We start from the raw sequence: 26,234 nt of genomic DNA on the forward strand, positions 1-26,234 counted from the left end.
GCAAATCCTCCTTGCTATGAGGCTGAGTAAGCCCTAATGGACTGAATGTCACAGAAGAGTTATGACTACACACGGAAGGAGGAGAGGCTAACGGTTGGTTTTCTGGAACAGCTTAGGATGGTAAGACAAGCACAGTGTCTCCCCTCTCCAGGTGTGTGTGTGCGTGCACACCCCCCCACACACACTTACCTCACTACTACCTAGGGCCCGACTGCCCAAGCGCTGTCGCTGCCAGGGAGATGCCCACCGCAGCTTTCTCAGAAGCCTCTTCTACAACATTAGGATGGTCTTTTCCGCTGAAGGGATGAGAAACCTATGACCTTAACACCTGTCTTGGATGGAACACTTCTGTGTAATTGTATTTTGAGAAATGGAAGAAAAAAAAAAAAGGATCATAACATACCTGGAAATAAGCCTTAAACAATTCATGTAATCTTGTCTAACACTGTCTTCTATTTGGTAACTTATGCCATTTCCATTTTACTGAAGTACAAAGGACTTATAAACTAATATAATGAGTTCCCATTGTGGCACAGAGGAAACAAATCTGACTAGGAACCATGAGGAGGAACCATGAGGACGCAGGTTCGAGTCCTGGCCTCGCTCAGTGGGTTAAGGATCCGGTGTTGCCATGAGCTGTGGTGTAAGTCACAGACACAGCTCAGAACAGGTGTTGCTGTGGCTGTGGTGCAGGCCAGCATCTGTAGCTCTGATGAGACCCCTAGCCTGGGAACCTCCATATGCCACAGGTGCGGCCCTAAAAAGCAAAAAAAAAAAAAAATAACATAATGGATAAATTAGAAAATGTGTTAATATTTGATATTCCAGAGGAAAAATAAAAATAATAAAATATTTTAATTACACTAAGAAACTCAAGAGTTAGTGATAATCATTTTACATTTTCTTAACACCGTTCATTAAAAAAAAAAAAAAACTGAATAAAATACTAAACTATTTCAATCCCGAAAGTTCAGCAATCCATTAGGAGAATTAACCTCTTATGACAAATTATGTCACTTCTCTCCTGTGGTCCTCACTTCCCTCAAATGCAAAATAAGGTGGCAGAGGAGTTTGCATAAAGCTTTTTACTCCGCGTTAACACAGTTCATAATACTGTACTTCTCTTTAGAAAAGCTTAAAAAATTAAAATTGTGCATTCCAGCTCTATTTATATGACTCTGCTCCATGGGAATGTATCTGACATCTTTACCTCAATTTGAATTCGCAGAGTAGGCATAGCAACATTTCGTGCAGAATTCCTGAGATATCATACTAAGAGTATAAGTTACATGAAAGAAGTCACAAAAATGTATCCAGAAATTAAGGATATTTAAAATGGAATGCAGGAGTTCCCTGGTGGCTCAGTGGGTTAAGATCTGCATTGTCACTGCAGCTGCTTGGGTTGCTACTGTGGCACAGGTTCGATCCCTGGCCCAGGAACTTCCACATGCTACAGGTGCAGCCAAAAAAAATTTATTTAAAAAATAAATAAATTGAAATACAATAATAATCATATCTAAAATATGTATATGGTAGACTGAAAGTTCTTAGAACAATGCCCAGCATATGGTAAAAGCTCACTAAATCTTCAACTGTTATTAATTCACTTAATCTTTACCACAAATTATGAGGTAAGTACTATTACCGAAGTAATTTACATTTATGCATAAATTGAGGAACAGTAAGGTCATGTAAATTATTCAAGACTATAAACTAAGAAAAGCCACAATTCAAACAAAAGCAATTTAGTTCCCAGAAATAATCTCTTAGCAACCCTGAATATTACCTCAATCTGGGGAAAGGGGTAAAGGAAACTTCATCTTCACTACTTGTGACTGTACCATTTTACAAGAATTCTCCTAGTGACAGCAGTGATAGCCCTCTAAAATAACCAACTACTCCACTAAATAAAAATGCATATAGAAAGTGCAATAGTTCCAAGAGGATCACATGTTAAATCTAGGATCCAATAAGAAATAGGAAACAGGTTAGAGCTATCACTGTTTCCACTTTTCTTAGATGAAAATACTGGGTTTGAAAGATTCTTGGTAATTTTACTGAGACTGCTTTATAAATAGGTCTTCTGACTTTAAATTCCATGATTCTGCAACAACCTATGCTTCTCCATTACACATATTATCACTTCTATTTGGATCTGACACTATTTGAAAGACTGTGTGTGTAAATTAACATGTTATCTATTTTTACAAGAGGTCTTTATCACACACCATACATACTTTAAAATTTTTCACAGCTAAGAAACATATATCCAAGTCATAATCTATTCACGTTTTAGTTAATGTAGACAAGGAAAATTGACATATTAACATACATCTCTGTTGGCTTCCTGAAATATGTATTTTCAAAACATAGCACTTTCACATCAAGCATGTTAGTTTAGAATATAGTGGTTTAATATCCTTCAGCACTTATAAATGTGGTGGCAAAAAAGATAACATGTATATAATCTTCTGAACTGAACAAAAATAAAAATGAGACCTCATTGCTGATTTCATTTCAAAAGCATATGTTCTTATATTTCACATGTAGTTATCTCATTAGTTCTTTTAAAATAGTTTTATTTTTCATTTAGAGTGGTGAGTAAGCAGAAAGTCAAAGTTTTAGAAAGGATGAATGAAACCTATATATATTCTAATCTTTCCAAATATAATATTCAGAGCTCCAGCACAGACTGAAAATAGGTACTTAACCAAATGAATCAGATCCCCCAGAATAACAGATGAAGTTTTAAACATGAATCCTATTACAATATTGTTAAATTTTTGAACATTAAAGTTATTTGGAATTTATGAACCAAAAAAATTATTTACAAGGGGACAAAAAAATATTTTACAAGGGGACACTTGTTTGGACATAACAGGGACACCTTTCCTCTCTCCTCACACCCCACCCCTCTCTCCTCAGATGCCAGTTTGTAATCAGAAAACCAAGAGACACAAAAAACTGGATTAGCACGTACAAGATTACTAGACAAAATCACTTTACAGGGAACTTACACAGCAAAAAAGACGGAGATGGACAATGGAAAATGTGGTGAAACAGCTCACCATCCGCAAGGCTTCAGCAGAAAAGAATCACTTATTTAGTTGTAAGTTCCTTTTCATTAAAATTTTAATCGTTTTTCTCAATACCGCAGGTTGGATTTTTAAAAGGGTCATTAAAAGGGTCTGATTTTCTTTCTTTCCCTCCCGGAGTTTTTCCTGAGGGACCTGGTTGGTTAAACCCAGCACTAATTGGGACTCTTCCGTTTCAGCATCAATTCAGCAATTGCTTGATCTCCAGGGCAAAACGTACTTTCTGTTGGATGGCCAGATGTCTACTTTTCTAACAAAGCAAGGAAAATTAAAAATACCTGCCTCGCCGGCCACCTGTTTAAAAGTCCCCTCTCCTGTCGAACGCAGCAGCAACTTGCCGTGGAGACTCTGAACAACTCCAAGTCGCACGCCGCCCTCGCAAGTCACAAGGAGAGAGCCGCGAGGAAGTGCGAAAGCAGGTCACTGTAAGCACCCCTTGCAAAGAGACCCGCGGGTACCAGCTCAGGCGCTGGGCGACAGCAAAAGCGTTCTATAAAACGCGGATGACTTCAGGGAATTCAGAGGGGAAAAAAAAAAAAAAAGAATCCAAAGACAGAACCGCCGGCGGGGCCATTATCTTGCCCCAGTAAGGAAATGCCTTCCTTCCAACAGTCACGGCGCTGACTAAAGGAGGGGAGGGGGGCAGGCAGACAGGGGACCAGAGGAGCGAAGGGGGTGGGCACCTGCCGCTTTAGGGCTAAGGAAAGAACATTTTCTCACCACTTAAGCTGTTGCTGGACCTCAGGCTCCTTCCACAGAGACACTGCAGCATATGCACTCCTTTCTTCAAAGAAAGCTCAAGAATCTTCATGGAGAAGCGCGTGGTGGGGTTCGTCAACTCCCCGCCCACCTCCGCTAATTGTCCAACCAAAAGGCGGCCTGTCTTGGGAAGCCGGGTCCCGAATCCATGGTGCGCGCGTCCCGGGCAGAGAGCCGTTCGCACCTCGGCCCGGCTGGAGCCGGGGCCCGGGGCTGGAGCGCGGCGGGCGCGGGGCCGGGATAAGGAGGGGAGTAGGAACAGCCGCTCGGCTGGGGGCTGCAGCCCCCGAGGGAACGGGAGACGCGGCCACACCCCAGCGGGCTCGACCGTGACACTTTGGGACTTCCCGAAGGAGGCGGCGGGGCTGCGGGCGCAAGGGTGAGCGCACCAGCAACGCGGAGGACGTCACCGGGGGTTGGTGCCCCTGTCCAGGTGCGGGCGCCCGGAAAGACGCAGGCGGGGTCCCTGCGGGCCCTGGCCTTCTGGCCAGGAAGCTCGGGGCACCCCCTCAGTTCCTACTCTCTGCGTCCGGCAGTAAGCCCAGGGCGTCCACCCGCCTCGGTGCCCCCGCGGTGCGGGGCTGCGGGGCGCAGAGAGGGGCTCCCGGGGCCCGGAAGGCAACGCTCCCGCGGGGTGCGCGCGGGCCGAGGGCGACTCCGGCGTGGGAATGCGGCGGAAGGGAAGCGCCCGCAGGAAGGGCTGGACCCTGGAGGCTGCCGAGCGTCAGAAGCGACTCCAGGGAGCTAGGGGGGTGGGGGTGGGGAGACAGGGATGTGGAATAAAGAAAGCTCTTGGGTTCCGGCGCAGGGAGCGAAGGTGTGCCCAGGCATAGGCGGAGCGCCGGGGTGAGAGTCTGGACACCTGGATTTTCTGTTGCGGGCTCTGTGACCTTGGGTAAGTCTCAGACCACTCTGGGCATCACTTTCCCCCTCCGTAAATCAAGGCGGGGAAGAGGGTGCAAACTAGAGAACTGGCAGCTGCTTATTTGTCCTGGTGCCTCCCATTCTTCTGGAAAAGCTTAGCCCAGGTGCGGTGGGAAGGCAGGTGGTGGAGTAAGGGAAGGCCAAAGGCACAGAAGGAGAGGCGGGAAATCTGAAAACAACTTTTCACTTTGAGGTGGTATTATTTGGCTCTGCCTCTGCCTACTGGCCCCAAAGATGACCAGTGAGCTTCCCTATGGGTCTAAAGCTTCTTGATTTTTTTTTTTTTTTTCTTTTCAACAGCAACTCCTTTGTCCTTTTCTTTCTTTCTTGGTTCCTTCCTCTTTGTTTTCTTTCTTTTCTTCCTTCCTTCCTTCTTCCTTCCTTTTTTCTTTTCTCTCCTTTTCTTCTCTCCTATTCCTTTCTTCCCTCCCTTCCTTCCTTCCTTCTTGGAAGCCATTAGTGCCCTTTTGAAAGTCTAATGAGTGAAGCATACAAGGAACACTGGCATTGGAATGGGACTTCACCTTGTCTGGAATTTCTGGGCAAGAGGGACTTTAGAGGACACAGCAATACAGCAAGTGGTTTAAAATACAAATGCTGGGGACAAGCAGCTGAAGTGAAAATTCCTACTAGATGTATATAACCTTGAAATAATCACTTAACCTCTTTGGCCTCAGTTTCCTTGTCTCAAAAAAAAAAACAACAACAAAAAAAAAAAAAAAACTAACGACAGCATCTAACTTATATATACCTTGCTGAGTGTTAAAAAGAACAAACACTTGATACAAAATAAGTGCTATAATAGTGTTAGCCATTATTATTACCTAGCCTGCACCTTAGGGTTTTCTACCGCTTCCACTTTCCCATGCATGTCAGTGTCCACATTTCTACTAAAACAGTTCAGGTGACAGAGAACTCACCAAGCTCCCCAGGGGTTCATTGCACCAAACCTGTTAGAAGTTTTACCCTGACGTTGAGCCAAAAATGTACTTTACTTTCTTTCCATCCACTGTCCCCTGACCATCAGGCTGGTTGGCTCCTCCCAGCAAGGGAGTAAAAATGGCTTTCATGACATCTTTCTGCTTTCTCTCCTCTAGGCTAATCATTCACCGTTCCTGTGGGGTTCCCTGGAGATTGAACCTTAAGGTGGAAGATGTCTGGAAAAACATCCTTTCAGAAGTCTCTTCCTTTTCCCTCTCAAAGGTGATGGAAGACAGCCAGAACTTTGAGAGGACCTCTTGAACCCTAAGCACTGCTAGCTCCACATTCTCTTAACTCCTTTCAGAAATGAGCTCCAGTCAAGGTCATTTGGGGTGGTTCCAAGACTCAAGAAGTTATGTCCAAGCCTTCCTTCCAGGTACCCTTTAGTCATTGTGTTCAGTGTGATCACCAAAACTCTGTGGGCTCCATGGTCCTTGAAAAACTTGCTAAGGCCACCCCATTGTTATCACTGGAGAGGTTTGGGGCCCCAGGATAAGCTGGGCCATGGCCTTTGTCTTTCCAGCCTCTGTGGGAATTAGTGAGAAACTTGGCTCATCTGGGGATTTTGCCCATAGAAATTCCCCACAGAGGGAGAGATAATTAGCAAAAGGAAAACATCTAAAAATAGTTCTTCCTGCTGCAGCAGAGGCAGAGAGCTTTCCGGTAGAGCTCTCCTGCTCTGGAACCCAGTGCCTGAAGCTGTTTTGTTACTTTGAGAGAAATGCTATTCCTTGAAATGTAGCAAAGGAAAAGAATGAGGCCCCAGTTCCCTTAAGGAACTTGAGCAGAGCAAGCAAATCCACATGTAATTTAAAACACACATGACCTCTGGAGCATCGATTTTCATATTCATATTAAGCCTTTCTACCTGGAAAGTCTACCTGGAAAGGCTGTTGCAAGGATTCAGTCAGGTGAAACATGTAAATAAGCCTTGATGATTCTAATAATTTTCATAAAATAAGGTATTATTTTCAACTGGCCTGGGTTCAAGGTGCTCCTTAATAGTTTAATGCAGGGGCTCTTTTATATGATTATAGGAAGGCTTTACTTATGCATCTTCTATCTCCTCAACAGCACTATAAACTCTTAGAAAACAAAGCAGGAAAGCCAACTCCATCAGAATTAATATTCAAATGGCCCAATGTCTTAAGTGGCTGTCACAGTGATACTTATGGTCAAGTATATTCATCACAGAGAAAATGGATCATCATGGTACTTGAAAAAAAAATGGGTGATCCTATGGATAGCTTTTTTGTTGTTATTGAACTCTCAGATGAGTTCAGATGAAACCAAAGAGAGCACATAACATTTCAATGCAAAATATTTTCTTACTATATATTATGGATATTTGATCAAAGTAGGTATAAAAGGAATTGATCAATGGAATTGTATTATTTATTTTATTTTATTTATTTATTTTTTTGTCTTTTTGCTATTTCTTTGGGCTGCTCCTGCGGCACATGGAGGTTCCCAGGCTAGGGGTCGAATCGGAGCTATAGCCACCGGCCTACGCCAGAGCCACAGCAACTCGGGATCCAAGCCGTGTCTGCAGCCTACACCACAGCTCACAGCAACGCTGGATCGTTAACCCACTGAGCAAGGGCAGGGACCGAGCCCGCAACCTCATGGTTCCTAGTCGGATTCGTTAACCACTGCGCCACGACGGGAACTCCATGGAATTGTATTATTTAGACTTAGTTTTAAAAAAAATATTCTTACATTTATCAGGACTTTGATGTACATCCTTGTTAAAACAACTGCCAAGGTGACATCCAGTTCCACAGTCAGGTAAGTAGATGTCTTCCTAAAGTGTCTTGGGCAGAATTTAAGAATATTGCCTGTTTTCGTGTACTGTAACATCCAAAAGCAAAATGAAACAAAGTAAGCATATAGTAGTATCCAGGAGTATAATGGATGGTAGGAAAGGGGCATATTTTAGTTTAAGCAAAACTTTTAAACTTTCTGCTTTCTGTGTATCATTCCATAAGCCAAAATCAAATTTTTACTGGAATTTATATTTTTAAATTTTAAATTTAAGATATACTACTATATAATGACCAAATTTTAAATTATGTTATCTGTCTCTAATTAGGACTTTTTAAGTTAAACATTCTTCCTGTTTTCTTATTGACTTTGAACCAAATCTAGCAAGTGAATCACCGGTATGATTTCAAAATAAAAGCAATTACCACTTTCTGAGAGGGAATGGGAAATCTGGTATATAATGATAGGTGAACTTATTTAAATTCTTAGTATCTAAATTTTTCACTTCATAAAGGGTTTTTACTCACGGTTTGTAGAAAGTAGTAATTGTATGAGGGAGTTCTGAGATTTTTCAGTGGCAATTTATCTAAACTATTTCTGTTCACATTAGACATAGGAATCTGTTGATGCTTGGTATTAATTATGAAATTAAACAAGTGCTATTTATCTGTTTGGAAGCCTAGATTGAATCAGTAATAGCATAATCAGAATATTGTCAGGCTCAGAAACTTTTAATGAGTAAATTAATGGCAAAATGCCTATCTAAGGGAGAGTAACTTTATTTTACAAAGAAACCAAACCAACACATAAACTGAAATCAAAACCAGTCTCATAGCTAATACGGTATCTTTGTTCTATGTTATATGTCTAATAAATTGACTGCCAGGGTAAAAACCAAGCCTGTAATTCATGTCTTAGAAATACCTTCAGGAGTTCCCGTCGTGGCGCAGTGGTTAACGAATCCGACTAAGAACCATGAGGTTGCGGGTTCGATCCCTGCCCTTGCTCAGTGGGTTGACGATCCGGCGTTGCCGTGAGCTGTGGTGTACGTTGCAGACGCGGCTCGGATCCCGCGTTGCTGTGGCTCTGGCGTAGGCTGGTGGCTACAGCTCCGATTGGACCCCTAGCCTGGGAACCTCCATATGCCGCGGGAGCGGCCCAAGAAATATCAAAAAGACAAAAAAAAAAAAAAAAAGAAATACCTTCATATTTAATTTTTATGGGCAACTATCAGAGACTGAAAGTATCTCCCTAAAATTCATATGTTGAAATTCTAACCCCCAAGGTATTGGGAAGTTGGACCCTTGGGAGGCCCCACCCTCATGAATGGGATTAATATCCTTATAAAAAAGACCCCAGAGAGCTCCCTCTCTCCTTCACCACATGAAGACATAGAGAGAAGACAGCCATCTAAGAGAAGATAGCCATCTATGAGCCAGCAGGTGAGCCCTCACTGGACACTGGATCTGCTGTTACCTTTATCTTGGACTCCCCAGCCTCTAGAACCATGAGAAATAAATGTCCATTGTTTAAGCCAACCACCCCATCAATGGTGATTTTGTTATAACAGCCTAACAGACAAAGACAACAACAAAATCAGCCTTTTTAAATGTGACAAAAATAGTCAGTGGCAGCAAACGTATTTATGAATGACATATATATGGTCCAAATAAGTTAACTGTTTTCAAAAAAGCAAATGCATGAGTTTTGTTGTTGTTGTTGTTATCTTCTTCCTCTTGTTCTTTTTTAATTGTTCTTCTTCTGTTATTCTCCTCTAAACTGTTTTTGAAATCAATTGAGATCTACAGAAATATTGCAAAATAAGAGTTCATGTTACTCTTCATCCACCTTCTCTTAGTTTTAACAGCTCACATAATGAATACACAATTATCAATACCAGAAAAATGACACTGATACTATGTTATAAAATAAACTACTCTTTACTGAACATTCACCAGTTTTTCCCCTAATACCCTTCTTCTGTTCCAGGATCCAACATTTAGTTGTGACTCCTTAGTCTCCTTCAATCTACAACAATCCCTCAGAATCCTTACCTTTTAGAACCTTGAAACTTCTAATAAATATTGGTCAAATATTTTGTAGAATACCTTTCGATTTGGGTTTGTCTGATGCTTTCTTTTTCTTTTTTTTTTTTTTTTTTTTGTCTTTTGTCTTTTTAGGGCCACACCCACGGCATATGGAGGTTCCCAGGCTAGGGATCCAAGCAGAGCTATTGCTGCCGGCCTACGCCAGAGCCACAGCAACACCAGATCTGAACTGCGACTATGACCTACACCACAGCTCATGGCAATGCCAGATCCTTAACCCACTGAGCGAGGCCAGGGATCGAACCCACAACCTCATGGTTCCTAGTCAGATTTGTTTCCGCTGCACCATGATGGGAACTCCTGTCTGATACTTTCTAACGATTAGTCTAATGTTATTTATTTTCAGGAAGTCATGTTGTATCCTGTTTAGTACATCATTATCAAGGGCTATATGCTGTCAATTAATAATATTAACGTCAGTTAACCTATCAGGTTTCTGTACTGTACAGTTACATTTTTTTCATTTATAGTTGAAAATATCTTGAGGACAAAATTTGGGGGCTGTGCTAATATCCTGTCTCTCCTCAAACTTTAATCCACTGATTTTAGTATCCTTTGGTGGGGCTTGCTTGCGAGTATTGTTATTGTGCTATTCTCCTAATACTGACTTTGTATTTTCCTCTTTCTATTGTCATGGGAATCCTTCTGCAAGAGCTGTCCATTCTCCCCTACTTACTTATTTATTCAATTATTATGTCAGTATGGCCTCAGGAATATTTATCCTATGGGTTATAATCCAATACTATCATTGTTTATTTTACAGCCCAAATTATTTCAGCTTTAGCCATTGTGAGATCCTTCTGGTTGGCTCTGGTGTCCTTTTATAAACAGCTCCTTAATTTTCTGGCATCACAAGATAGCCCAAGTTTGTCTTTTATTTTCCAGCCTTAGCTGGAATTAACTAATTCTCCAATGAGTCTAATTGTTTTTAGGACAACAGTGGTTTTTTATTATTTATTGATTTATTGCTTTTTTTAGGGCTGTATCTGCGCACATAGAGGTTCCCAGGCAAGGGGTTGAATCAGAGCTGTAGCTGCTGGCCCACACACGCCATAGTCACAGCAATGCCAGATCCCAGCTGTGTCTCCAACCTACACCACAGCTCACAGCAATGCTAGATCCTTAACCAACTGAGGAAGCCCAGGGATTGAACCCACAACCTCATGGTTCCTAATTGGATTCGTTTCCACTGTGCCACAACAGGAACTCCCCAGGATAATAGGATTTAGAAACCAAAATCTGGGTGCTAAAATCTGGGTGGGGTATCATTGGGTCCTAGGGTTATAGGGTCTCTCAGTGGAGAGAGCTATGAAATATATGTATGTATACAAATCCACACATACATCATATTTATTTCTCTCTATATTTCTCCCTATAGATAAAAATATCTATATGTGGAAATATTTCTGTGTAGATGTATCTATGTGTAGATATATAATAGCTATCTATAGATAGATAAGTAAAGATATATAGACGGCTAATACCTATGATTCTAATCTAACACCACAAGTTTCATTTTAGTCCTTGCCCTTTCCTTATTTGTCACATCTTTTTCCAACAGGGAAAAATATTTTACTACTTACAAGATATTCACTTATTCATCCAATCCTCATATACACTTTAAGTAGCTACAGAATTCCTATCCAATGCTCCTGTGAGAAACAAATTTATTACTAGAGTACAGTACAGATACACATTTGTTTTTGCTTTAACTTTGCAGTATACAGTCAAAATATATTTGATTTAGTTTTTGATAGATTTTTCTTTTCCTCTCCACTCTCTTCCATGTGGTTTAGTTATTTATTTGTAATTCAGGTTCATTTATTACTGCTTATCTTCCATATTGGCTGGTTTTAATTATATAATTAAAATTAATTGTATTTAATTACATTATTATTTGAGTATGTAAAATATGGTATTCTTTGAGTATTGTTCTAAGAGTCAAAGCTACAAAAGAGTATACTCCAATATGTTTTATACTCTCATCCCTCCTGTCCTGTTCCCATTCCCCCTTTTTCCACTCCTTTCCCACCAACCCCTTACAGAGAACTAGTTTCTTTAATTACTGGTTTACCTTCCAAAGATTTCTTTTGCACAAAAGAGCACACACTCTCCTATGTAGTGGCATTTAGATTATTTTCAACATTTTACAATTACAAACAATATTGCAATACATAGCATGTGTGGGATTTTTATATTGCTGGAGGTGTATCTTCAGAGTAGACTGCAGTAATGAGAACACTGAGTAAAAAATTACACTTTGTTACCTATTACCAAATTTCCCTTCAAAATGCTTGTGTGAGGGGGCTGGCCCCTCCAACTGGCACACTGCATCAGCAGCCATAGCCTTGCCAGAACAGAAGAGCTACCCCTTGAGAACCTGACTCTGGTGGTCAGGCAGGATTGTGCTTCTGAACCCCACAGAACATCTCCTAAGTAAAGCCACACCTTCAAGAATAAGAGAGTTAGCTGATTAGCATAATATATGGGAAAAAGCACAGAGAATTAGGCAAAATGAAGAGATAGAGGAATATGTTTTATATTATTGAAAGAACAAGACAAAACTTCAGAAAAAGACCTAAATGAAATGGAGATAAGCAATCTACCAGATAGAGTGCAAAGTGATGGTCATAAAAATACTCACCAAACTTGGGGGAAGAACAGAGTAAATACAGTGAGAACTTCAGCAAAGAGATACAAAATATAAGAAAGTACCAAACAGAAATTATAATTGAATGGGAAAATACACTAGTTTGGTCCAACAGATGATTGGATGAGGTAAAACAAATTAGTATGCTGGAAGACAAATCAGTAGAACTCACAGAGAGCAAGATAAAAACATAATTTAAAAACTAAAATTGGGGTTCCTGTAGTGGCTGAGTGGTTAACAAATCCAACTAGGAACCATGAGGTTGCAGGTTCGATCCCTGGCCTTGCTCAGTGGGTTAAGGATCCGGCGTTGCCATGAGCTGTGGTGTAGGTCACAGACGTGGCTCGGATTCCACATTGCTGTGGCTGTGGTGTAGGCCAGAAGCAACAACTCCAATTCGACCCCTAGCCTGGGAACCTCCATATGCCACGGGAGCAGCCCTAGAAAATACAAAAAGACAAAAAAAAAAGTAAAATAAGGAACCTTTGAGACATCATCAAGCAGAATAACATCCACATAACAGTGGTCCCAGAAGGGGAAGAGAGAGTGTGGCCCAGAAAAATTATTTGAAGAAATAGTGGCTGAAGTTTTTCTTAATCTGAGGAAGAGAACAGAAATCTAGTTTTAGGAAGCCCAGAAAATTCCATTAAGATGAACCCAAAGAGACACACACCAAAATACATTATAATTAGAATAGTAAAAATTAAGGATAAAAAGAAAATCCTAAGAGCAGCAAGAGAAAAATGTGTTATATACAAGGCCATCTCCATAAGTCTATCAACATATTTTTCAGCAGTAAATTTACAGGCCAGGGGGAAGTGGTGTGACATATTTAAAGTGCTGAACAGAAAAAACTTCAATCCAAAAATTCTCTACCCAAAGAGGTTAATATTCAGAATTGAAAGGGAGATTAAGGGTTCCCCAGATACACAAAAGCTGAAGGAGTTCATCATCACTAAATCAACCCTGTAAGAAATGATAAGGGGATTTCCTTGAGCTGAAATGAAATGATACCAATTAGTAACAAGAAAACATATGAAAGTAAAAATCTCATTGGAAAAGGTTAAATATATAATAAAAGTAATGGATCAATCACATATAAAGCAAGCATGAATGTTAAAAGACAAAAGTAATAAAATTAATTAAAATGTATTAAGTAGTTCAGGGATGCATAAAATAAAAAGATGTAAAATTATCATCAAGAGTATAAAATGGGAGTGAGAACGTAGAATAAAAAGATAAAACTTTGAAATGTGTTTAAATTTAAATTGCTACCAACTGAAAACAGACTGTTGTGAATAAAGGACATTATGTGTGAACTTCACAGTAACAAGGAAAAATCTTATGGTAAATACACAAAAGAAAATGAGAAAGAAAATCTAAACATAACACTAAAGCAAACCACCAAAACACAAGTGAAGAGGGAAAGAGAAGAAAGGACCAGAGAGGAACTAGATGAACAGCCAGAAAACAATTAACAAAGTGGTAATAAGTTCATATCTATTAATAATTACTTTAAATGTAAATGGATTAATTCAAAATCAAAAAGCAAAGAGTGGCTGAAAAGATAAACAAGATCAATCTACATGCTGCCTGTAAGAGACTCATTATAGAAATAGGGGCACACACAAACTGAAAGTGAAGAGGTGGGAAGATATCCCAGGCAAATGGAAGTGAAAAGAAAGCTGGAGTAGTTATATCAGACAAAATAGACTTTAGGACAAAGACTGTAATAAAAGACAAAAAGGGCATTCCATAATGATAAATGGATCAATACAGCAAGAAGATGTAACATTTAAAATGTAGATACACCCCTTATAGGAGCACCAAAATACTGAAGGCAAACATTAATAAAATTAAAAGATGAAATTGATAACAATACAATAATAGTAGGGGATTTTTAATACCCTGCTTTCATCAATGGATAGATCATCAAGATAGAAAATCAATATGGAAACATGAGACTTAAATGACACAATACACCAGACAATTTAATAGATACATACGGAACATTCCACCCCAAAGAGGCAGAATATACATAATTCTCAAGTGCATGTGGAATATTCTCCAGGGTAGATCACTTTAGGTCATGAAACTAGTTTCAATAAATTCAGGAGCCTGAAATTTTATCAAGCATCTTCTAAGACTACAATGGTATAAAACTAGAAATCAATAACAGAAAAAAAAAAAAAAACACAAATATGTGGGGAGTAAACAACATGCCACAAAACAACTAAAGGGTCATCAAATAATCAAAAGGGGAAATTTAAAAATAACTATAGATAAATGAAAACAAAAATGCAGCATACCCAAATCTATGGGATCCAGCAAAAGCACATCTAAAAGAACAGTTCATAGCAATACAGGCCTACCTCAAGAAACAAGAACAATCACAAATAAACAATCTAACTTTACACCTAAAGTAATCTAAACAAGAGGAACAAACAAAGCCCGAGGTTAGTACACAGAGACATGGAGGGAAATAATAAAAATCAGAGGAAAATCAAATAGAGATGAAAGAAAGAATGGAAGGAAAGAAGTGAGGGAGGGAGGATAGGAGGGAGGGAGGGGAAGGAAGGAAGGGAGGGGAGAAAGATTAATGAAGCTAAGAACAGCTTCTTTGAAAAGATAAACAAATTCAACAAGCTTTAGCTAGACTAATCAAGAAAGAAGAGACCAGGCTCAAATAAGTAAAATCAGAAATCAAAGTGAATTTACAACTGATACCACAGAAATACAAAGGATTATAAGAGACTTCTACTAATAATTATATACAAACAAAAATGAACAACCTAGAAGAAATGGATAAATTCCTTGAAACATAGGATCCTCAATGGATCTTTAATAGGCTGAAATAGAAAATCTGAATAGATCAATTACTAATACGGAGATTAAAAGGGAATAAAAATTCTTCCAACAAACAAAAGCCCAGGACAAGAGGGCCTCACTGGTGAATTCTACAAAACAAAGAAGCTTTAACACCTATCCTTCTCAAGCTCTCCCGAAATAATTGAAAAGGAAGGCAGCCTTCCAAATACATTTTATAAAGCCAGCATTACCCTGATATCAAAACCAGACAAGGATAACACAAAAAAGAAAATTACAGGCCAATTCTTGAACATAGAAGCAAAAATCCTCAATGAAATATTACCAAACAGAATCCAAAAATACATTAAAAGGATCGTATATCACAATAAAGTGATATTTATTCCTGAAATGTAAGGATGGTTCAATATCCACAAATCAACCAATGTGATATGCCATATGAACAAAATGAAGGATAAAAATCATATAATCATGTCAATAGATGAAGAAAAAGCATTTGACAAAATTCAGCATCCATTTATGACAAAAATTCGACAAAGTGGGTATAGAGGGCATGTACCTCAATATAAAAAGGTCATATATGACAAAACCATAGTTAACATCACAATCAAAGATCAGGAATAAGGCAAGGATGCCCATTCTTGCCACTTTTATTCAAGATAGTCCTAGTTACAGCAATTGGGCAAGAAAAAATAAAAGGTATCCAAATCAGAAGGGAAGAAGTAAAACTATCTTTATTTGCAAGTGACATGATACTAACTAGAGAAAACCCTAAAGATTTCATCAAAAGAATTTTAATACTAATAAATGAATTCAGTAAAGTTGTAGACTATAAAACCTATATGCAAAAATTTGTGGCATTTCTATACACTAACAATAAACTATCAGAAATTAAGAAAAAAAAATCTCATTTACAATTGCATCAAAAAGAATAAAATACCTAGGAATAAATTTAACCAAGAAGATCTGTGCCCTAAAAACTATGACAATGATGAAAGAAACTGAAAATGATACAATAAATGGAAAGTTATACTCTGTTCATGGACTGGAAGAATTGATATTGTTAAAATGTCCTCACTTTGGGGTCTGCAATCTACAGACCCCAAATAAGTAATACTTCAGGATTTGCTGCTTCATATAAGTAATACTTCAAGATTTGCTGCTGCCTTTGGACATTTTCCATTCTCTTCTAGTAGGACTTTAGGAAGTTGATTTGAATAAATGCATACCTTGTCATCTATAAGATAACTTTAAAGATGAGTTATCTGAGTCAAATAGAAGGAAAGTGTTTTTACCTTATAGCAAATTGTAAGTTGTTTATTGTAAGAAACTATGTCAATCAATCCACGATAGTTAATACTTAACAAATTTGAAGGAAGAAAGATTTGCTTATTAATCAAAACTCCTTACAAAGATAGAGTCATATTTCCAAATACTTCTTTGCTCCTATCACTTGAACACTTCTCTGATCCTAAATCACATATATTCTTTCAGACCTACCACAAATGCCACAGTGCTGTCAGGAAACTTTTCTCTGATGTGTTCCCCCCTCTTCACCAAATCAACTGTAACTTCCTTTGAGCTCCCATAGTACACTATAATTCCTGTACCACAGAATTTATTTTACTCTGCCTGCAAATATATATATTTCACAAGAGATTATAGAGAATATACTTAGAAATTTAACTGTCTATATCTTTAATAATTTATATCTTAGTACTTAGAACATGTAATAAACTATTAAATATTGATTACATAAAGTTAGTATTAAATTAAAATTTAATATTAAATATTAATGCTTTTTAATATTGATGAAATGAAATAAAATAAGAGTCCAGTAGGAAGGGAAGAGAAGCCATCAGGCTGGGAGCCATGCCCCTAAGAGGCGACAGAGAAGAGGAGAGGACTTCACAGCTCAGAGATCATCCCTGGAGAGTGATGGCTTCAAACCACATATTGGGAACCCCAGCCCTAGGACCTGGCACCAAGAAGATGAGTCCCCTTAGCTGGCTTGAAAACCAGTGGGACTAACAGGAGGGATGTAAGATACTTAGACTTCGCTGTGAAGAGTGTGCACTTGCTTGTTTACTCCCAAGTACAGCATGGAGGAAGCAGATTGAAACTGCCCGGGGCTCTGGCCAGTTGCCCGTGACTGCCTCAGCATGTGTCCTAATGCCTCTAGATCTGGCCCAGCTCCCAGGTAAGGCAATGGCTTGCTGCCATTGCTGAGAAGAGTGCACACATGGGGAGACAGAGCCGGCTCGGACGCTGGCATTTCATCTGAACAGGGTGAGGGCAGCCATTGTTGGTACTCCCAGAGGAAGTGGGTTGAAAGCTGTCTGGAACTCTGACTGGTATCCCAGGACCATACCAGTGCCTGCCCTGGCCCACACTAGGCACCCAATCAGGCCCCTCCAGCTCTGGAGAAACTCCTCTCTGGGATGCAGGTGCCATTGCCAGGAAGGGAGAGAGTGCACACTTAGAGAAAAGGGAATCAGCTCAGACCCAACCCTCACGGCTTCTACTCCAGCACCTTGGGACCTGCCTCCACCCCTGTTAGGATGGTCACATCCATGGAGAATAGGAGACACCCTGTTCACAACTGGCTCTGGCTTTAGTCCCTCAATCTCCAGCCCTATCTCCACCAAGGTGATGGCGACAGCACACCCCAAGGAAAGATGTGATCCATGCTCACTTAAGATCCAGCTCTCCTACCAAAGGCACTGAACACACACAGACTGCACAGGAATTCTCCCACACAAGGACATCCCATCAAGACAGAGGGAGGAAACTATTTCACCTAATTTCATAGAGACAGAGAAAGTTAAATAAAAAGAGAATACAGAGGAGTTTGTTTCAAACAAAAGAACAAAGAAAAAACTGAAAAAAAACAACTATTGATACAGAGAAAATAAAGAATGTAAAGCCTTAGTAGTAAGAATGCTCACTGAACTTAAGAATAGATCAACACAGTGATAATTTTAACAAGAAACTAGAAAATATAAAATATAACTAGTAAGAGATGATAAATGGAAAACACACTAGAAGGAATCAACAGCAGACAAGGTGATATAGAAGGATATATAAGTGATCTGGAATGTGGAGTAATGGAAATTACCCAATCAGAACAGCAAAAAAAGAAAAAAAAATGAGGGCAGTTTAAGACACTTCTGAGATAACATCAAGCACAGTAACATCTGCCTTATAGTGGTCCCAAAAAGAGAAGGGAGGAAGACAATGTCAAAAGTACATCTGAGGAGGTTATGGCTGAAAATTTCCCAAACCTGAAGAAGAAAATAGATACTCCAGGTAGAGGAAGCACAGAGTCTAAAACAAGATGAACCCCAAAAGACCCATACCAGGAACTATCATAATTAAAATGATAATCATAATTAAAAGTTAAAGATAGAGAGAAAATTCTAAAGACAGCAAGGGATAACAGAGTCACATACAAGGGATAAACTTTACAGCTGCTAGAAACTTTGCAGGACAGAAGGGTGTGGCATGATATATTTAAACTAATAATGGGTAAAAGCCTGCAATCTAGAATACTCTATTTAACATGGTTATCATTTAGAACTGAAGGAGAGGAGTTCCCATCATGGCGCAGCAGAAAGGAATCCAACTAGGAACCATGAGGTTGCAAGTTCGATCCCTGGCCTTGCTCAGTGGGTTAAAGATCTGGTGTTGCTGTGGCTCTGGCGTAGGCCAGTGGCAACAGCTCTGATTAGACCCTAGCCTGGGGACCTCCACATGACGTGGATGCGGCCCTAAAAAGACAAAAGACAAAATACCAAAAAAAAAAAAAAGAACTGAAGGAGAGTTAAGGAATTTCTCAGACAAGCAAAAACTACAGAGTTCATCAATATTAAACTGCCAGTAAATTGGACAGCCTAGAAGAAGTAAATTTCCCGAAACATACAATCTTTAAGACTGAATCAGGAAGAAATAGACAATCTGAACAGATCAGTACTTAGAAGTGAAATTGAATTAGTAATCAAAAACTCCCAGTAAACAAAAGGTGAATTGTTCTCATAGGTGAATTCTACCAAATACTATAAAGAAAGTTTTTCCTCTAAAATCAGCAACAAGACAAGGATACTCACTCTTGCCACTTCTATTTAACACAGTATCAGAAGTCCTAGCCACAGCAATCAGACAAGGGGGAAAAATAGGCATCCAAATTGGAGGGAAGAAATAAAACTGTCACTATTTGCAGATGGCATGGTACTGTATACAGCAAACCCTAAAGTCTCCATCAGAAAACAATTAAAACTAATAAATGAATTCAGTAAATTTGCAGGATACAAGATTAATAAACAGAAATCTGTTGCTTTTCTATACACTAACAAGTAACTATCAGTAAGAGAAAGCAAAGAAACAATCCCATTTAAGAGCACATCAAGGGAGTCCCGTTGTGGCTCAGTGGTAATGAACCTAACTAGTATTCATGAGGATGCAGGTTCAATCCCTAGCCTCACTGAGTGGGTTAAGGATCTAGCAATGCCATGAGCTATGGTATAGGTTGTAGATGCAGCTTGGATCCTGCATTGCTGTGGCTGTGGCCGGCAGCAGCAGCTCCAATTCGACCCCTAGCCTGGGAACATTCATATGCCACACAAGTGGCCCTAAAAAGCAAAAAAAAAAAAAACAAAAACAAAAAACAAACAAACAAACAAAAAACATCAAAAAGAACAAAGTACTTGTAGTTCCCATTGTGGAGCAGTGAAAACAATCCAACTAGTGTCCATGAGTATGCAGGTTCAATCCCTGGCCTCACCTTACTCAGTGGATTAACTATTTGACATTGCCATGAGCTGAACTGTAGGTTACAGATGTGGCTCAGATCTGGTATTGAATCTAATCACGGCAGAGAAAGACCTATACTCTGCAAACTATAAAACAGTGATGTAGGAAATTCAAGATGATACAATGAAATCAAAGGATATTCAGTGTTCATAGACTGAAAGAATACTGTTAAAATGTTCATACTATTCAAAACAATTTGCAAATGGGAACTCTTGTGTCTTCAGTGAAAGTACACATTGAATGACTTGATGGATGGCAATGTATCTCTACATTTCAAAATTTAAAAAGCCATTTCTCTTGGAGTTCCCGTCGTGGCGCAGTGGTTAACGAATCCGACTAGGAACCACGAGGTTGCGGGTTCGGTCCCTGCCCTTGCTCAGTGGGTTAACGATCCGGCATTGCGGTGAGCTGTGGTGTAGGTTGCAGATGCGGCTCGGATCCCACGTTGCTGTGGCTCTGGCGTAGGCCGGTGGCTACAGCTCCGATTCAACCCCTAGCCTGGGAACCTCCATATGCCGCAGGAGCGGCCCAAGAAATAGCAACAACAACAACAACAACAACAACAAAAAGACAAAAGACAAAAGACAAAAAAAAAAAAAAAATTAAAAAGCCATTTCTCTTACAGTTCCCTTGTGGCACAACGAGTTAAGAATCCAGCATTGTCACTGTAGCAGCTGGGGTCATGGCCAGTGGCGTGGGTTTGATCCCTGGCCCAGGAACTTCTGCATACCACTGGTGCAGCCAACAAAAAAATAAAAATAAAAAAGCCACTTCTCCCAAGTACCGTTGCTAGATATGAACTTCCACATAGAGTTGTACAGGGTATAACTAGTGAAGACTGCGCAAGGTATCAGTACAACATGGTCAATAATGCTATTTAATACTGGGAAACTAATCCATCAGTTAGGAACAAGTTCAATTTTGGCACATCTCTACAAAAGTATGTTTTGCAATTTTAAAAACTGTAGCAACTCTATGTGTAGTGAAATAAATAAATGTCTGGAAAAAACAACAAAATTCACAACTAAAAGCTGAGCAATCTCCACCCAAATGGACTGGAAACCTTAAAAAAGATACCCTACTCCAGAAGAAAAAGTGGAGGCCACATCAAGAGGTAGGAGGGGTGATTTCATGATATAAACAACCCCATACCTCCCAGGTGGGAAGCTCCACAGACTGAAAACTAACTGGTTCACAGAAACTCACCTACAGGAGTGAGAGTTCTGAGCCCCACATCAAACGCTCACATGCAGGGATCTGGCACTGGGAGAAAGAACCCCTGGAGCATCTGGCATTGAAGGCTAGTGGGCTTGTGCACAGGAGCTCCACAGGAGGGGGAAACAGAGACCTCATTCTTAAAAGGTGCACACGGACTTTCATGTCCACTGGGTCCCAGGGCAGAGCGAGGTCTCCATAGGAATCTGGGTCAAACCTGACTGCAGTTCTTGGAGGTCATCCATCCTGAGAAAACGTGAATGTGGCTTGTCGTGAGGGAAGGACATTGAAGGCAAAGCTCTCAGGAATATTCAGCAGCTGCCTTTCTCTGGAGGTGGCCATTTTGGGAAAATCTGGCCCTACCCATCAATCACTGATGCAAAAAGAGCTTAGGTGCTGATGAACCTGATCTTCTAAGATAAAGATGGTACATTAAACAAAAGGTAATTCCAAAGTGCCCTACGTCAGAGATATCACTACTGTTTTATTTTATTTTATATCTTATTTGCTTTTTAGTGCCACACCTGCGGCATATGGAAGTTCCCAGGCAAGGGGTCTAATTGGAGCTACGGCTGCTGGCCTATGCCACAGCCACAGCCATGAGAGATCTAAGCCGCATCCACCAACTACACCATAGCTCACGGCAATGCCAGGTCCCTGACCCACTGAGTGAGGCCAAGATCAAACCAACATCCTCACGGATACTAGGTGGATTCATTTCTGCTCCGCCACAATAGTAACTCCTTAATTTTAAATTATGTCCTCATTGTTTTAAAACGAAGTCTTAAATTTAGGTGTTATTGGGAAAATAGTTACTATTATCACATGACTGAAATAAGCTGCATTTGACTGCCCCATGTCCTCATGGAATTTCAACAATCTTAAGTATTAAATATACCAAAACAATGGGAGTTCCCATCATAGCACAGCAGAAACAAATCCGACTAGGAACCATGAGGTTGCAGGTTCGATCCCTGGCCTCGCTCAGTGGGTAAGGACCCGACATTGCCATGAACTGTGGTGTAGGTCACAGATGCGGCTTGGATCCCATGTTGCTGTGGCTGTGGCATAGGCCAGCTGCAACAGCTTCGATTAGACCCCTAGCCTGGGAACCTCCACATGCCGAGGGTGCGGCCCTCAAAAAGACAAAAAAATAAATAAATAAACCAAAACAATAATAACAATCCCCATCAACAGCAATAAAAATTCAACTAACCCCTTTTAGCTTTTACATTAACTAGCCTCACTAAATAAAAATCTTATTAAATTTATAGTATACAAGAATTGTATCTGTTAAAGGGATTTTTAAAAATCCCTTTCTGTTCAACACACTTTTATTGAGGGTACAGAGTATATATTTTTTATGGTAAGAATAACCAGTGCCGTCAGTGATCTCACTATCTAGAGGGCATGAAGAACAGAGAGCTGTACCAATAAGACTGACAACTACTGTGAGAGCAAAGATGAGAGAGAGAGTCCAGTGGCACAGGAGGAAGGTAAAGGATGGATAAACACACTTTAATACAGGGACACTCTCAAGAACAGCATTCTTCAGAAAGACAGATGGAAAAAGAAAATTTATTTGTGGAATGATTTCATTCAGGATTTAAGGGCATGAAATTCTAACATCAGTCAAACCAAGATAGGCAATACCTAGCCCCATCCTTTAACAGAAAAGAAGACAAAAAAAGGAAGAGCAGTTTCCCCTAAAGTCACTTGGCTCCCAGGGACAGAGCTGAGATTTAACTCAGGACACTGCCCCCCAGGGCAGTTGGTATTCTTTACAAAACACTATGCCACTGCTTCTGGTTTTGATAGGGTAAGAATCAAACATTTTATGCAATGCATAGAAATGACTTCAGAGCATTTTTCCCTTTTCTGGAAACTGAATTTTCTCCCTGTAAACTGTCTGCTTTTCCAAAGCAGCCGTTCATTGAAGACAGGATGACAATAAAAGAAGTATTGCCTTTACAGTAAGTTATGAGGCTTTTACTAGTGTCAATGGTCAGAATAGGCCATGGGAGACAGTTTTAGCTTATGCCTTGGACTAACTCTCATAATGGTGGGCTTTAATTTTCCTCATACAAAAGTGGTTATAGTCTATGGTTGGGGCAGGAGAAGGAAGTGATAAAATGCTAACTGAAGCCATTGATTAGAATCATATGGAAGGTGTGACAGAGATGTAATTTGGAAAGAATATTTTCGCCTCCTTTAAGATGCTTGTTATACACACAGAACATTCACAAATATACACATATGCTTATCTTTGTGCCTGTGCAGAACACAGCTTAAAGCAAAGAATGCCACTTCCACATATCAGACAAGAGCCTCGTGTAGAATTTTCCAAGCCCCTCTTGGCTTGTGCATTTTCTTCCTATCCCTTCTTTCTTCCCATAAACATACAAATATCTTTAAAAGGAGTCTACATGTACTGCACCTACAGCCAACTAATCTATGACAAAGGAGGCAAGAATATACAATGGAGAAAGGACAGCTTGTTCAATAAGTGGTGCTGGGAAAACTGGACAGCCACATGGAAAAGAATGAAATTAGAACATTCCCTAACACCATACACAAAAAGAAACTCCAAGTGGATTAAAGACCTAGATATAAGACCAGACACTATCAAACTCCTAGAGGAAAACATAGGCCAAACACTCTCTGACATAAACAACAGCAACATCTTCTCAGACGCACCTATCAGAGTATTGACAATAAAAAGAAAAATAAACAAATGGGACCTACTCAAACTTCAAAGTTTCTGCACAGCAAAGGAACCCTAAACAAAACGAAAACACAACCCACAGAATGGGAGAAAATCTTTGCAAGTGAATCGACTGACAAGGGATTAATCTCCAAAATTATAAACACCTTCTGCAGCTCCATACCAAAAAAACAAACAACCCCATCAAAACATGGGCAGAAGATCTAAACAGACAATTCTCAAAAGAAGACATACAGATGGCCAAGAAACACATGAAAAGATGTTCAACGTCACTCATTATTAGAGAAATGCAAATCAAAACCACGATGAGGTACCACCTTACACCAGCCAGAATGGCCATCATCATAAGGTCTACAAAAAAATAAGTGCTGGAGAGGGTGTGGAGAAAAAGGAACACTAGTACACTGTTGGTGGGATTGTAAATTGGTGCAACCACTGTGGAAAGCAGTATGGAGATTCCTCAGAAAACTAAACATAGAACTACCATTTGATCCAGCAATCCCACTCCTGGGCACCTATCCAGAGAAAACCACGACTCGCAAAGACACATGTACTCCGATGTTCATTGCAGCACTATTCACAATAGCCAAGACATGGAAACAACCTAAATGTCCATTGACAGAGGAGTGGATCCAGAAGATGTGGTACATATACACAATAGAATATTACTCAGCCATTAAAAAGAACAAAATACCAGCATTTTTTGCAACATGGATGGACCTAGAAACTATCATGCTAAGTGAAGTCAGCCATACAATGAGACACCAACATCAAATGCTTTCACTGACATGTGGAATCTGAAAAAAAGACAGACGGAACTTCTTTGCAGAACAGATGCTGACTCACAGACATTGAAAAACTTATGGTCTCCGGAGGAGACAGTTTGGGGGGTGGGGGGATGTGCCTGGGCTGTGGGATGGAAATCCTGTGAAATCAGATTGTTATGATCATTATACAACTACAGATGTGATAAATTCATTTGAGTAATAAAAAATTTTAAAAATAAAAAATAAAAGGAGTCTACATGTACTAATCTCCATTTATCATTTTTATTCTTAACCTCTTGAATGCTGCCTTCTTCCCTCACTACTCTACTGAAGTTTTTCTTATAAAATCAGCATAAACTGGGCTGTTCTTGATTCATTGAACAAATTTTGTCTTAATTATATATAATAATTATATGTATTAAAATTATTGATCACTCTGTATTTCATGAAACGATTCCTTATCTTCAGGAAGGTTGTTTTAGGGTTTGTTTGTTTTTAACTTCTCTATTTAACTTCATGATTTTCTTTCTGCTCACCCCCCAGCTATGTCTGTTTTCCAGAGTGGCAGCCTCTATTCTTTTTGGCTCTCTTTATTTTCTCAGGCATCTTCTTATGTATTTAATGTCTTAGACTGTTGACAACTCCTGGATTTGTATCTGCTGACCAGACCCCTCCATATGTTTAATTACATATTTCCAAGCTTTCCTGGAAAGTTCCACTTCAATGTGCTTCAAATCCTTCCAAAACAACAAATCTATGACTGAATACATCTCTTTCTCCCCGAACCTGCTGAGCTCCATATGACTGCACCATCTATGTATCATTTCCAAGTTCAAAAACTTGTGAGCCATCAGAGATTCCTCTTGCTAACTCACCTCCAATCAGTCGGACTATTACAGATACTACTTCCTTAAGATCTCTCACATCCTTCCCCTTTGTTCCTGCCCTCTTTCAAACCCTTATCACTTCCTGCCTGCTTACTATGACACACTTATGAAAGACAGTCCAACTATCAATGTAGTCACCACACTGACAATATAACCACCCCCAAACCCAAATCCCCAAAGGATTTGTATTCGGAAACTTTTTGTAGCATTCAAGATAATGTCAACAATTTTTTTTTTTTTTGGTCTTTTTGTCTTTTCTAGGACCACACCTGCAGCACATGGAGGTTCCCAGTCTAGGGGTCTAATCAGAGCTGTAACCGCCAGCCTACGCCAGAGCCACAGCAACACAGGATCTGAGCCATGACTGTGACCTATACCACAACTCACGGCAATGCCAGATCCTTAACCCACTGAGCAAGGCCAGGGATCGAACCCGCAACCTCATGGTTCCTCGTCAGATTCGTTAACCACTGAGCCACGACGGGAACTCCAACAATTTTTTTTTTCTTTTTCTGCTTCATCTGTGGCATATGGAAGTTCCCGGGCCAGGAATTAAATTCAAGCCACAGCTGTGACCTATACCACAGCTATGGCAATGCCAGATCCTTAAACCACTGTGCCACAGCAGGAACTCCTAATGTCAACAATTTAAGCTCAGTCCCAAGACCACTGATGATTTACCCCATCTTCTTTCATCTCTACGTGAACTTCACTCATATCCTTG

At 39.9% G+C, this 26,234-nt stretch overlaps 1 protein-coding gene across 2 annotated transcripts in view; it reads right to left on the reverse strand.

Annotated features, from left to right (window-relative positions):
* The window catches only part of FGF12 (fibroblast growth factor 12), a 580,493-nt gene that overhangs the window by 384,821 nt on the left and 169,438 nt on the right, over positions 1-26,234 (reverse strand). Inside the window, exon 1 of one of the 2 annotated variants that reach the window (XM_021070056.1) lies at positions 3,816-4,524. The exons of the other annotated variant lie outside the window; for it this stretch is intronic. Coding sequence (XP_020925715.1) covers positions 3,816-3,906 — 91 coding nt within the window. The 5' untranslated portion in view covers positions 3,907-4,524. Of the gene's footprint in view, positions 1-3,815; positions 4,525-26,234 lie in introns of those variants that run through there. 2 annotated transcript variants of the gene reach the window in all.

Source organism: Sus scrofa, chromosome 13, assembly GCF_000003025.6.
Source record: "Sus scrofa isolate TJ Tabasco breed Duroc chromosome 13, Sscrofa11.1, whole genome shotgun sequence".
Classification (NCBI taxonomy): Eukaryota; Metazoa; Chordata; class Mammalia; order Artiodactyla; family Suidae; genus Sus; species Sus scrofa.